Below are 11,482 nucleotides of genomic sequence, written 5' to 3' on the forward strand. Positions count from 1 at the left end.
TCTGGTGTTGCGGTGTGCGACGATCCTGTTTTGCGGCTGCCGAACCCGAAGCGAGTCCAAATCCCTCACAATCTATGACAGTCCACACCGCACTTGGTCATGGACCCAATCGAGAGCAGACACTAGTTGTCGCGGACATCTTGAGGCACTGCCTTCTCCCGCATTATCGCTGGTGGAACTCTGAGTGATGATGACCGTTGCAACTCCAGTCCATCCAGACCTCAATGAGATCGCAACTGAGGAAGGTACAAGTCCGGCATCTCGATCATGTCATTTGGTCAAGTGGATCAACTCGGGCTTCTCTTGCGTATGGACAAGGATGTTTGAGAGTGGTGGCTCCTTCCACACTGGAAACTCGAACTGGTAGCCCATGGTGGCATCGGCCTTGTCGGTGAACTGGTCAAGTCATGGTCACTGGCATTGAGGTGGGCATAGATACGGACGAGATCGCTCTTGATGATGCTCGTGTCCTGGCAGTTGTGGATCGAGAGGAAGTGGTACTTGTCATTCGTGGTCCAAAGAGTCCTCTCTCAGTCGCCAGGCTGCACTCCAGTGGACTGGTCTCATCCTCCCATGATCTGACCACATACGCTGGCGTGCCTCGGCGTCCCTGGGTTGGATCGAGGGTGGACCAGAAAGCTGCAGTGTGGCCATTTTCTTATTTTGGCGGCTGGAGAGGCGAACCGCTGTCCGTTTGGATACAGGCCATTCGTCGCCTTTGCATCCATTTGTCGGTACCATGTGGCGTGGGATGGTCTGGGTCGTGCTCGGTATCTATGGTTGCAGAACGAGTATCGATGATAGTGGTCGAGTTGTCGTTATCGAGTCACTCGATGTTCTCTCGGTCGATCAGCATCAGCGATTGTTCTGAGACAGCACTATTGTATATTGGATGTATTGGATGTATTGGATGTATTGGATGTGTTGACTGTCAAATACAACATCACTCGGCCATTGCCGCTTCATCGGAACCACTTTGCAAGTCCACTCTTTGGTATCATGGTGGGTGGTGGCGGCGCGATTTGCTTGGCTGCTTGCAAGGTTGGTGTTGTGATTTTGTTGTTTGGGAGTGGAACTCGGGAGGGACTCGGGGATCAGGGCCATTGGCCGAGTTTCTTGAGTCTATCGATGGCGCTTTGATGACCTTGTTCGGCGGACTTGCGGAACCAGGTGATGGCGGTGTCGATATTCTCTGGGACGCCGTCTCCATATTGGTAACATTCACCGAGGTAATTTTGTGCGTATCGATTGCCCTGCTCAGCCGACTTGCGATACCACTCGACAACTTTCAGATGGTCCTGCGCGACTCCATGTCCATTGTCGTAGCACCAACCAACCGTCCACTGCCCGTACGAGTTGTCTTGGTCGGCCGACTTGTTGTACCACTCGAATGCCTGCTTGTTGTCTTTCGATACACCACGACCATTCAAGTAGCAATCACCGATCCAGTACTGGCTGTCGCTGTGGCCTTCGTTGGCGAGTTGCTCAAAGATACTGGCTGCCTCCATCCGGTCTTGCATGGTTCCGAATCCATGGAACAGACACACGGCCATCAAGTGCCTGCAAAGCCAGTCTCTGTCGGATCCCATCTGGCAGAGATTGAAGAATTTGCAGGCTACGGGTGAGTCGGATGAGGTTGAACTCCAATATGCCAGACACTCGTCCTCTCCGAGCTTGAACACATCCGACTTGTTCTCTCGGATGATCTTGACACCATTCTGCTTGTCTTGAACGGTGCCCCGGCCGAGGTAGTGCATCCATCCGACCATGTGGGTGGCGATGGGTTTGATGATCGGATCGGTAGACTTGGTGCTGACCTCCTGCCAGTGACCAAGAGCAGCGACATCGCTCTGTTCGACACCATGGCCGATGAACGAGAGCCAGCCACGGAGGAACACGATATGGAGTCGACCGTCTTCGCTGCCCTTGTCGGGAGCCTTTGAGTACCACTCGATGGCTGTGTCGTAGTCTTGTTCGACACCTTCGCCACTTTCGTAGCATCGACCAAGGGCAATATGAGCCTGAGGGATTCCGCGTTTTGCAAGACTGCGATACAACTCGACAGCCTTGGCTTGATCTTGGTCGACTCCAAGTCCGTTGAGATAACATCCGGCTAGGTGGAACTGAGCCATTGCGTGGTTTGTGTGGGCTGCGTCATTCAGGTATTGGATGAGCTGCTGACGCTTGTTATTCTCTTCAGGTTCATCGTCATCGACTGCTTCCCTGTCGAGATCGACTTGGAGGATCCGTGCCAGGAAATACGAGGCCGATGCATTGCCCTGGTATGCTTGATCTTCCAGCCAGGATCGGTCGGCTGAGCCTGGATTCGCGCAATGCAGCGAGAGGGCGATTTGGTCGCCGGGGGTGAGGCCGATCCGTAGCCGCCCATCTGGATGACACAGTCCTGCATTCTGACACCATTTGTGGAAGCGAACCACCTTGGAGCTTAGGACAGGACGGGCTCGCTTACACACTCGGAGGAGGATCTTGATGGTGTTGTGGTCGAGGGCAAGCTGGAAGGTGTCGTTGCAGCAGATGATGGTGAAGATATCTGGGTTGTGTTCGAGCGAGAGCTGGGTGATATCGGGCATCGACGAGGTTGTGCTGGCTTCAGCTTGGCTTTGGTGGGTGGTTGATGATGTCGTGGTTGAACCAGGCTCATTCATGCTGGCCATGTTGACGGAGGCAGGAGGGAGGCAAGTGGGTGACGGAGATGGACAGGAGACAGAGAGGCAGGTTGTGGCGAAGCAAGCCAAACCCTGGCAGGCCAAACCCTGGCCATCGAACACACACACACAAGCCTGGCTCGATCCGATGGTTTGCTGGCTGGAGTCGCTGTTGCCACATATACTGCCACAACACTGCCACAGTCATTGAACATGGAATCGATCATGGAATCGAGCCCGCATTCTCGCCGTCCGAGCCAGATCATTGGCATCTCATTCCTTTGCATCTCGGAGCAATCCAAAACCAATGCCAGCTTGATCGTCGGATGAGAGAATCCAAAGATCTTGTCCAGGATCAACTGTGCGAAGCCCCACATCAAAGCTTCGTGGTACTGTGGTGGCAATGACAGTGGAAGGGACACTCAATGTGTTTGAAAGTGCAGAACAAAGTGAGGCGGCCTTTACATGCACAGCACAGAGTCGATCAGACTCAGTCGTGAACTGCGGAAGTGGACTGAGACTGGGCGCAAATGTGATGGAGCATGTTCTTGGGGATTTTAAAGCCTTGGCTTTCAGAAAGTAGGTCACATCAGATGATCAAGTGGAATGGAAAGCGCAGATGCCAGCCGTGCTGTAAAGTGAAAGCAGGTGCAAGCATGTCAAGTTGCCGATGGACAGAGCCAATGAGAGATAGGGGTCGATGAAAGAAGAGGCAGCGATGTCATATGTGGCCATGAATTCCAGTCATCAAGTCGGACAGTATTGTCTCGGTCCCTCTGGATATCTCAAGACCGATGTTTGCTCGCCCATTAATGGTGATTTCATATGACATCGGATGTGCAACATCTCTGGTGTGCCGATAATTGCTCTCGCCACACAGCACGCCAAGTGGCCAATCATCGTCAGGACCATTCGCAAGTCTCGTATCAGATATCGGGAACACAGACGGCACCAAAGCCTCAAGTATCTCGACTCCTCAAGGGGATTGATATGCAGTTGGAGCTCTGTCAATCCGACAACCCAACTAAAGGCAACTCACTGACGCTGTGACATTCATCACAAGTTCACTCGAATGCCTCAAACACCATTCATTTGCCACAGTCAGTCTTCCTCATCCAGCTCGAGGCAATGATGCTCACTCTTTGATTTCATTGGATCTGATTTATTTACGGGTGGTGATCAAGACAATCCTCCTCAAGATACAGTCACAACAGTAACATCAGGCTATCCTCGATGAAAGGATATACACACATTGATCGAGAGAGTCTCCGCATCTTCATTCTCCTCGGTTGACTTGATGCTGCAGCCTTCCTTCATTTAACGTCCCACCTCGAGGATATTGAGTAGTATAGTGATCACCACAAACGAGGCTGATTCACTTCGATTCTTCTCAATTCCATCTGAGTTCGAATATTGCTTACTTCTCAAGATATATATTCAGCTCCAAGATCACATACACACCAGGGAATGTGCATCGTTTCCACTGCACTGATGTGGACTCCTGAGTTCACCTGAGAGAGGCAGTTATGACATGGTAAGTTCTCTCGTGACTGATCGCCCGGCCAACCCATCCCCACACAAGATCTTGAAGAAACAAGCGGAAACACATCCGCCACGTCTGCGTGGTTGTAGCTGTGGCTTTGGTTGTAGATGTAGGAATGACATATGTGTTTGTATCCCAAAGCCCGTGCATGTTCTGCGAGCACAGCCCACCCCCCTCCCTCACACCGCAAAAGACATGCTCAGTTGCGGCTGAACATGAAGTCATCCAGTCGGCCCAGGCCCCTGAGCTTGGGCGGGCTCTCTTGAACCGCCCGTCCCTTGCCCTTGTCTCGCTTGACGACAGGCGCATCATCGTCGGCCTCGTCGTCGTCGCTGTCTTGAATAAGGCGTCTTCTTGAGCTGACAGTGTTCGTTGTCTGCTCCGAAGCAGGCTGTGAGAACCGTATCCATCAGCAGGGTCAGCCGTGAGCGACTGTGCACCAAGCCATTGAGGATGTTCATTCCAACTGCAACTTGCTGCGGGTGAGCGACACAGTCGCTAGGCTTACATCGGCCGCCTCGATCGCGTCTTCCTCAATGTCATCTTGAACCCTTGGACGCTTGTCAAGTGGCTCATCCTGTCGCCATGGTGGACGTGTTCGACATCAACACGGGTGGTTTGACAGGCTCGCGTCGTCTGGATTATGTATCGAATGGAGAGCTCCTTCGGCAACGCCTTACCTCCGTCTTGCGAAAGACGCCCGATATACTGGGCTGACTGCGCTTCTTTTTGGCCGAGTCTGTCGCAGATGAGGAAGTGGTGCGGTGTGGTCAGCAAGTGCTCTTGGAGAGTTTAGTAAACACATGTAGAAGCACATGTCGACACTAGCACTCTCCATAGGATTCAGTCGGTTCTGCACCGGCATGAACCAAGGGGTTCTACTTTCGCCGGCCCAAAACTTACGCTCATTCTCCCTGCGGGCAGCAGCCGGTTTGGGAGACTTGCCCTGGAAACTCTCCCAGATTGCTGGCACAGGTCCCTTGACAGCGGTCTTGGCGACCGGAGAGGAAGCCTGCAGCCGACTGGACAGGGCAAATGGGTTCTTTGATGACTTTGGGGTCGGCGACTGCAGAAGGGCATTGCTGCTTCCTGCGATTCGATCAAAGGACGAGTGTCTCTTGAATCAGGAAAGGCTTGCACGGTAACCGCGACCTGCTACGGGCAGCGAATGACGATCCACAGCGGCCGAAATCTGAGGCGATACGCTTTGAAACATCCACCAGCCGACAAACCTGAAGATGGGCGCGAAGCCGGGGGCGCGAAGCCGTCGTCCTGGTCGAGACCATAGTTCTCCTTCTCGACGTCCATCACGGTATCATCGTTATCATTGTAGTCGTCTGCGTCTACGTCTGCGTTTGCGTCTGCGTCTGCGTGCTGAGGCGGCGGAGCAATTCGATTCACAGACGACGTCGGTGTTTGACTTTCGCGTTGCTTGCGTGCACGGATGGCATCGATGTTTTGACGAAGTAGATTCGGACTTTTGGGTGTAGACGGGGGCTGTTTCTCGGCCGGTCGGATGATATGGGCGGCGCTTTCCGGCGAGCTCACCGGTGCGCGGCTCGGGAATCCGGGCGCCGACTGTTGTTCGCGCCGGAGTGTTTCTCTGTATTTTCTCTGGCGATAAAATGGACATATGGCACCGTGAGTTTTGGGATGCACTGACGAGCCTTGGAGAAACGTCCGTGGGATCACTGCCACCGCTGCCATTAACCGAGTCAAAGTGAGACGGATTGATGCTTCACTGCTTACCTCCTTGAGCACAGCGACTCGCTCAGAAAGCGAGTGGAGCTGATGATAGAGCGCCAGCTGTGCCGCAGCATCATACGCTTTGAGCAAATGAAGTCGCGAGCACAACTCAAGGAACTTGTTGGTGTTGGGTGGATCGGTCGTGCATGCTCCCTGGTGCAATCGGAAAGCGCATGGAGCATGGGTAATCAAGTCCACATCCGATCCTCCGCTATCGCAAGCGTTGTCTCCAAGATCCAGAGCAAGGAAGGCAAGGTCTATCGAAAGCGTCGAATGAAATAGACACGAACACCAGCGACAACAGTATGGCAACCAAGAAAGGGAGAAGCCACTTCACATCAAGGGTGTGGTGTTTCGCTGACCGCCAGGCGAAGCATCACAACCTCATCGGACACCCTCCTGCGTCTCCGAGATATACCTGCATGAGCTGAATCAGAATCTTGTCCATGTCGGCTTCTTTCCGAACGAGCTCGGCCTCTTTCTCTTCAAAAGTCCCGCTCTCGTGACTCTCGCCCTCGGCATGGCTGGAGAGCAGCGAGGACCGAAACAGCCTCTCCTCCAGTTGTGTGTCGCTCGAATCAGCAGCAATGAACTGTATCTGGATCGGGAACTCAGTCAGGGTTGGTCGAGGGAAGCTGGGGTGCTTCTCCTTACCCTGCCAAAATCAACATATGTGGACAACGACGGGTTAGCTCGCGCACAGGTTGGGAAGTTGCTTGGAGATGCAGCAAATCCTTGCTGAAGCGATACTACCTTCAGAACAACACAGATGAACTGCGTCTCCGTGACACCGACTGCAAAGTAGGACTCTGCGCGGCCGTTCATGACCGCCTGTGCATCAAAGACAGGCACCCAGGCACGACTTTTGTGGCGCTCCAAGATTCGCATAATGCCTTGCGAGTCGTAAGTCGCTGGCATCTAACACAGGATATGTTGCGAATTGAACGTGAGTCAACAATCGCTCGCAGCCATCTGCGCTCCATGCCCTCCCCCATCGGCAATAGTGCCCAGTTGCATCGCGGGAGAATACAAAGTGTGCTGCGGTACACATACACCCAGCTCTGAGAAGCCAATCCACTGCAGTGTCGCATTGGGGCTAATGGGCAGCTCGCCAATCTGGAGGATTCTGAGACTTGAGGCGCTGATGATGAGATAGCCGAGATTTTGCTCGCCTGCGAATGGATATGATAGTGAATGGCCATGTGCTGCCAGTGCATCTCGGGCACTGCGGCATCAAACCCACGCCGTGGCATCGACTCGAACCAACAGCTGGTTTGCTCGCCATATGAACTCTGAAGGCAGGCTGATCCCTTGCTTGCGGACGGCGATACTTACCGTGGTAGGTCCCGCCCTCATGACGGGCAATGACGAGGACATTTCCCCAGCCACTCATGGCGACAACAGGACTCTTGAGTGACTGGATGCCCAATTGCAGCCCCGAGTGAGAAAAGTGGCGCAGATAGTACTGATCCGTGAACACCGTGATGGAGCTTGCTGTCATGGCCAAGGCTGGGGCAAGGGAGTTTCGGAGGGGCGATGAGACGTGGTCCAGATTGGCAGGAAGCGGAAGGATGGAGATGGGACAGCAAAGTCGAGCTCAGGTCGCTCGGAGCCCAGCTTGGGCATACAAGTATACCTTTGATGTTTTCCTTTGCAGGGAGCTCGATTTTCCAGTCCAGAGAGTTGCCGCCCCAGGTGTCATACGACTTGAACATCAGTGTGCTACGGTAGCTGCCGCTTGTTTCAGAAGCGAAAGCCGCACCAGAGGTACCTGTGTGTCCGAGTGGAGGGGTATTCAGCCAAATGAGCGATCACTCTGAAAACGAGACTGGCGGACCGATGCGTTGGGCTCAGCGAGTCAACGGGGCGCAAGAGCAGAACACCTCGGTCGGTCAAGTGGACATACCCAGCACGGCCATGCTAAAATTGCGATCGTCGGAAAAGTGGACAGAGCGCCGGCTCTTGTCGAAAAACTCCAGATGGATCATTTGATCCATCTTCTTGTCCTGGATCGCATAGATGACACCGGAGAGATCGACCGCTGTGATAAATCGGGGAGACATGGCCAATTTGTGAGAATGTGCAGCTCGCCTCGGCTTCGAACCAAGAGGACACCACCGAGGAAGAGAGCGATGGCTCACCGAGATATTTGCGATCGCCCTTGAGCGTGGTTGAGCTCGGCTGGAAGGGAGCTTGGATTTCCAAGCCATATTGCCGTCGTCCGCCGACCTGTCGGTCGATCCTAGTTCGCTCGCTGTCGTAGTAGCGGCGCATGTCTTTGGAAGTCTCGAGCCGATGCACGTATCCAGCGCCATCGTCATCAACGACAAAATTATCGTCATCCTCCGCCGGCTCGTCTTCGTCAAAGTCGCTACCAAAGAGTTGCTCCTCCAGTTCAATATCGCCTTGATCGCGGATGCCTGCAAGGGTGATTTGGTGGTATTGCCGATAAAAGACGGTGGATGGGGCGCAAAACGCCATCGCGTGAGAACCACTGCCGATCAAATCCTCGAACGGATCGCGGGCAGCCATATGCGGGGCCAAAGTCAGACTGCCGATCAAACCAATCGACTGATTTCGAGTGGATGGTCACCTTTATCGGCAACGAGGTCACTGCGATCGCTCGGGTCGAGGAAGTCCTCGCTCTGGGTCGAAACCCCAGCGCCATTTGCAAAGGGCTCAGGGTGACCAGCTGGAATCACCTCTGACCACAAATGTACATATCCGTTGCATGTGGCCTGCGAAAGAAGGTGCATGGTCGAGGAGAGTTGTAATGCCGATTCTGCACAATAGTCGCCATGGTCGCAGCTACGATTGCGTATGCAGTCGTGGTTACCATGCCCAGTGCGTTTTGTGAGGGATTCCAAGCAAGGCTGGTCACTCGATGCTTGAGCGTTTGGCTGAAAGATGTCCAGGACACAAATGTCAGTGATATGGAACAAAAATCTTTGGAAAGTCATCAGAGGAGGTAGTCGAAAGATATGGAGAGTGCGCATGGACGAGTGCGCATGGACGAGTGCGCATGGACGTCACATCCGACTTGAGATGCTTACGAGCTGACAAGCTGCGGTTTTGATTGTTTGGCTCGCCAAACGCCGACATAGCCGTCCAAAGCGGCCGCTGCAAGATATTCGCCGCTTCCGGACCAAGCAACGACGATGAAAGGCTGGGTGATAGACGCATCGAGTCAGAGCAGCATCACCACAGCTGGATCAGACAGGCATGCTGAGAATTAATGTGCGCCGCAGAGCAGCGGTGTGTGCTCGTGGCCGTACCAGGTCGTGGTTGTGCGAGATGGGTGTGGCCTGGATCCACGAATCCGTCTGGAACATGAGAATATCTGGCAGAATGTGTGATTTCCATGAGTCAGCAAAGACGAAGGCTGTGAGACAGAGGTTGCTCGGCAACGCATGCTCGTGCGTACCTCCGTCCTTTCCTGGGATGGCAAAGAGAGATCCGTCTGGCTTCCAAGCTATCCGCGAGAGAATATGCGATCTAAACACAAGGTTTGGTAGCGTTAGCGGTGTCGAGGTTGGTGCAATGGCCGAGTCAGTCAGCGCCGGATTGCAAAGACTGTGGGTCGGTGGACGGTAGTCAGGAAAGTGCCATCTTACTCGGCCGGGGTCTTGGCGATGGCGTTTGCGATGGTTCGCATGCATGATCCATCAGACACGTTCCAGATTCGGATAGATCCGTCGGAACTTGAGGAGGCCTAGAGACAGCGGATGCCCGGGATTGATTATCCAGGTTTCGCTCGCATCTACTGTGGTGGCGGCGCGTCGAGATCACGGAACAAGATCCGATGGAAATGCCTACCAATACAGTGCCTTTCGGATTGAATGCGACAGATCGAACGATGGGCGCATGTCCGCTCAAGACTTTCACGTCTTTGATGTTGTCGGTGTTGATCAAACGGATCTCTCCGTCCCTGGCAAGTAGCAGGTCAGCGTTTGATGAGCGGAGATGACCGCATCATTTGTGCGGATGCGATCGTGGCAGTGCTCAGGATCGAGTGTGCTGGGCCCAGGGAGAAACCTACTCGGCACCCACAGCCATCAAGTCTCCGCTTGGATGGAAATCCAGACAGGTGACGGCCAGAGCAAGTCTTGCGAGCGGCCGCACGAGCTTCAATGTGGCGGCATTGTAGAGGCCGACGTGACCATCTGTCATGCCAACGACAATCTTGCCGTGCTGTTTATCGACAACGCAGCGGCGAGTTGAGAATTGAGAGTTGAGTTGAGTTGAGCGAGTTGAGGCATGAGGGTTGAGTTGGACCGCAGCAACACATATGATCAGACCACGGCAGGGAACCACACCCACCCAGTGCGCATCAGCAAACAGTTCCGTGAGTGGAGGTGCTGGACATCCAATGGACGCGGCCGCAGTGAGGCGGCATGGTCAATTGGAGCGAGTCTCGGGCTTTAGATCAGAGTTTCGGAAGGATATTTACATGCACGGCCAGACATGATGGCGAGGATTTGTCAAAGGTGACTTTGAGTGGGTCGCCGCCCAAGTCGGGATAGCTGTGGATAGCCACACGCCCCTGACCACAGCTGATCAGGCGACTGCAGCAGGCGGTGGCAGCGGGTCCAGGCGGAGCAGAAAGCAAGGCCGTTGAGACAGCGGTTAGACAAACATCACCAGCCGAGCCAAGAGTGGCTGGAGAGTAGGGGACCGCTGCAAGTTGATGTTTGGACATCGGAGACGCCGCGGCGGGAGCAATATTGATGATGGCGACAACGGAGGCGACGGTGGCGGCGACGGCGATGGCGACGGCGATGGCGGGGCTTACTCTCCAGTGCGGTTGAAGACGGCTTCGGTGTGGCCAGGTCCGTGCAGAGGAAAGGCCTCGGGAGCATCCATCTGTTTGGTGTCTGCGAGAGCGGCTGCGGGAACAGTTGTCGAGTCGCAGAGGGACTGTGGGGATTGGCTGTCGAGTTTCAGAGAGACTGCCGACTGCGTCTGCCGAGTGTTGAAGCGCTCTGTCCGCTTGCGCCTGCTTCCGTGTGCCTCTGCCTCGTCCGCCTGGCTCTGCCTGGGCTGGAGCGATGTTGACGATCGGTTGACACCGCAAGCAAAACCCAGCCCGCGATCAACAAACACCGGGCTGGGTTTGCTTGCGGCACTGCCATTCCGGGACAAATGGATCACGTGCGCGCTGCTGTTGGCCCAACAATCTCCGCCCGCCCGACGCGCCGCCGACGGATAAAACCTGCCCGTGGGTACGGCATTCCTCCCACCCCAACCCGGCTCTGCTTTCGCTCAAGACACCTGCTTGCCTCTGCGGCTTGCATCTCGACCCAGCTGCAGCGCTGCAGCCTCGGGCCTCCCACGATGTCGTCTGATAGTGAGTATCCAGCTCGGCCGCATCTCATGCACTCTCAGGACATGCTTGGCTGCTCAGAACCTGTCGCATCCAGCAAGGAAACTGTGCATTGCGGTTGGGTCTAACCAACGGCGTCTGTGCCGCTCCGTGCAGGTGATTAGCAGTCCTCGTTCCTCGTGCTGCCTGCCATTTCACCATACC

The 11,482-nt window shown here is 54.7% G+C and overlaps 2 protein-coding genes across 2 annotated transcripts; both read right to left on the reverse strand.

Moving 5' to 3' along the window:
- Positions 1 to 1,094: 1,094 nt before the first annotated feature.
- BJ171DRAFT_565702 (uncharacterized protein) lies at positions 1,095 to 2,707 on the reverse strand (the record flags this gene model as incomplete). Its single annotated transcript, XM_053113364.1, has 2 exons — positions 2,471 to 2,707; positions 1,095 to 2,389 (listed from the first exon to the last, which is right to left on the reverse strand). Exons 1-2 carry the CDS (start codon positions 2,673 to 2,675, stop codon positions 1,095 to 1,097), a joined length of 1,500 nt encoding a protein of 499 aa, XP_052970053.1. The 5' UTR covers positions 2,676 to 2,707.
- Positions 2,708 to 4,171: 1,464 nt separating this feature from the next.
- BJ171DRAFT_492272 (uncharacterized protein) lies at positions 4,172 to 11,038 on the reverse strand. Its single transcript, XM_053109799.1, has 22 exons — positions 10,748 to 11,038; positions 10,406 to 10,520; positions 9,995 to 10,146; positions 9,772 to 9,883; positions 9,570 to 9,667; positions 9,380 to 9,450; positions 9,231 to 9,295; positions 9,009 to 9,121; positions 8,792 to 8,855; positions 8,549 to 8,693; positions 8,097 to 8,375; positions 7,862 to 7,996; positions 7,592 to 7,726; positions 7,291 to 7,464; positions 7,009 to 7,127; positions 6,709 to 6,873; positions 6,374 to 6,610; positions 5,959 to 6,108; positions 5,442 to 5,823; positions 5,113 to 5,298; positions 4,890 to 4,948; positions 4,172 to 4,786 (listed from the first exon to the last, which is right to left on the reverse strand). Exons 1-22 carry the CDS (start codon positions 10,816 to 10,818, stop codon positions 4,667 to 4,669), a joined length of 3,147 nt encoding a protein of 1,048 aa, XP_052970054.1. The 5' UTR covers positions 10,819 to 11,038; the 3' UTR covers positions 4,172 to 4,666.
- Between the last annotated feature and the right edge of the window lie 444 nt (positions 11,039 to 11,482).

Source organism: Polychytrium aggregatum, assembly GCF_025602895.1.
Source record: "Polychytrium aggregatum strain JEL109 chromosome Unknown BJ171scaffold_6, whole genome shotgun sequence".
NCBI classification, from domain to species: Eukaryota; Fungi; Chytridiomycota; class Chytridiomycetes; order Polychytriales; genus Polychytrium; species Polychytrium aggregatum.

Bases quoted from the DNA above. Each gene is read 5' to 3' on its own strand.
- BJ171DRAFT_492272 (XM_053109799.1), bottom strand. From the start codon at position 10,818: ATGGATGCTCCCGAGGCCTTTCCTCTGCACGGACCTGGCCACACCGAA. The intron at 9,668-9,771 runs GTAGGCATTTCC...CGCTGTCTCTAG, and splicing joins ATCCGAAAGGCACTGTATTG to GCCTCCTCAAGTTCCGACGG. The intron at 9,122-9,230 runs GTACGGCCACGA...TCTATCACCCAG, and splicing joins TCTCGCACAACCACGACCTG to CCTTTCATCGTCGTTGCTTG.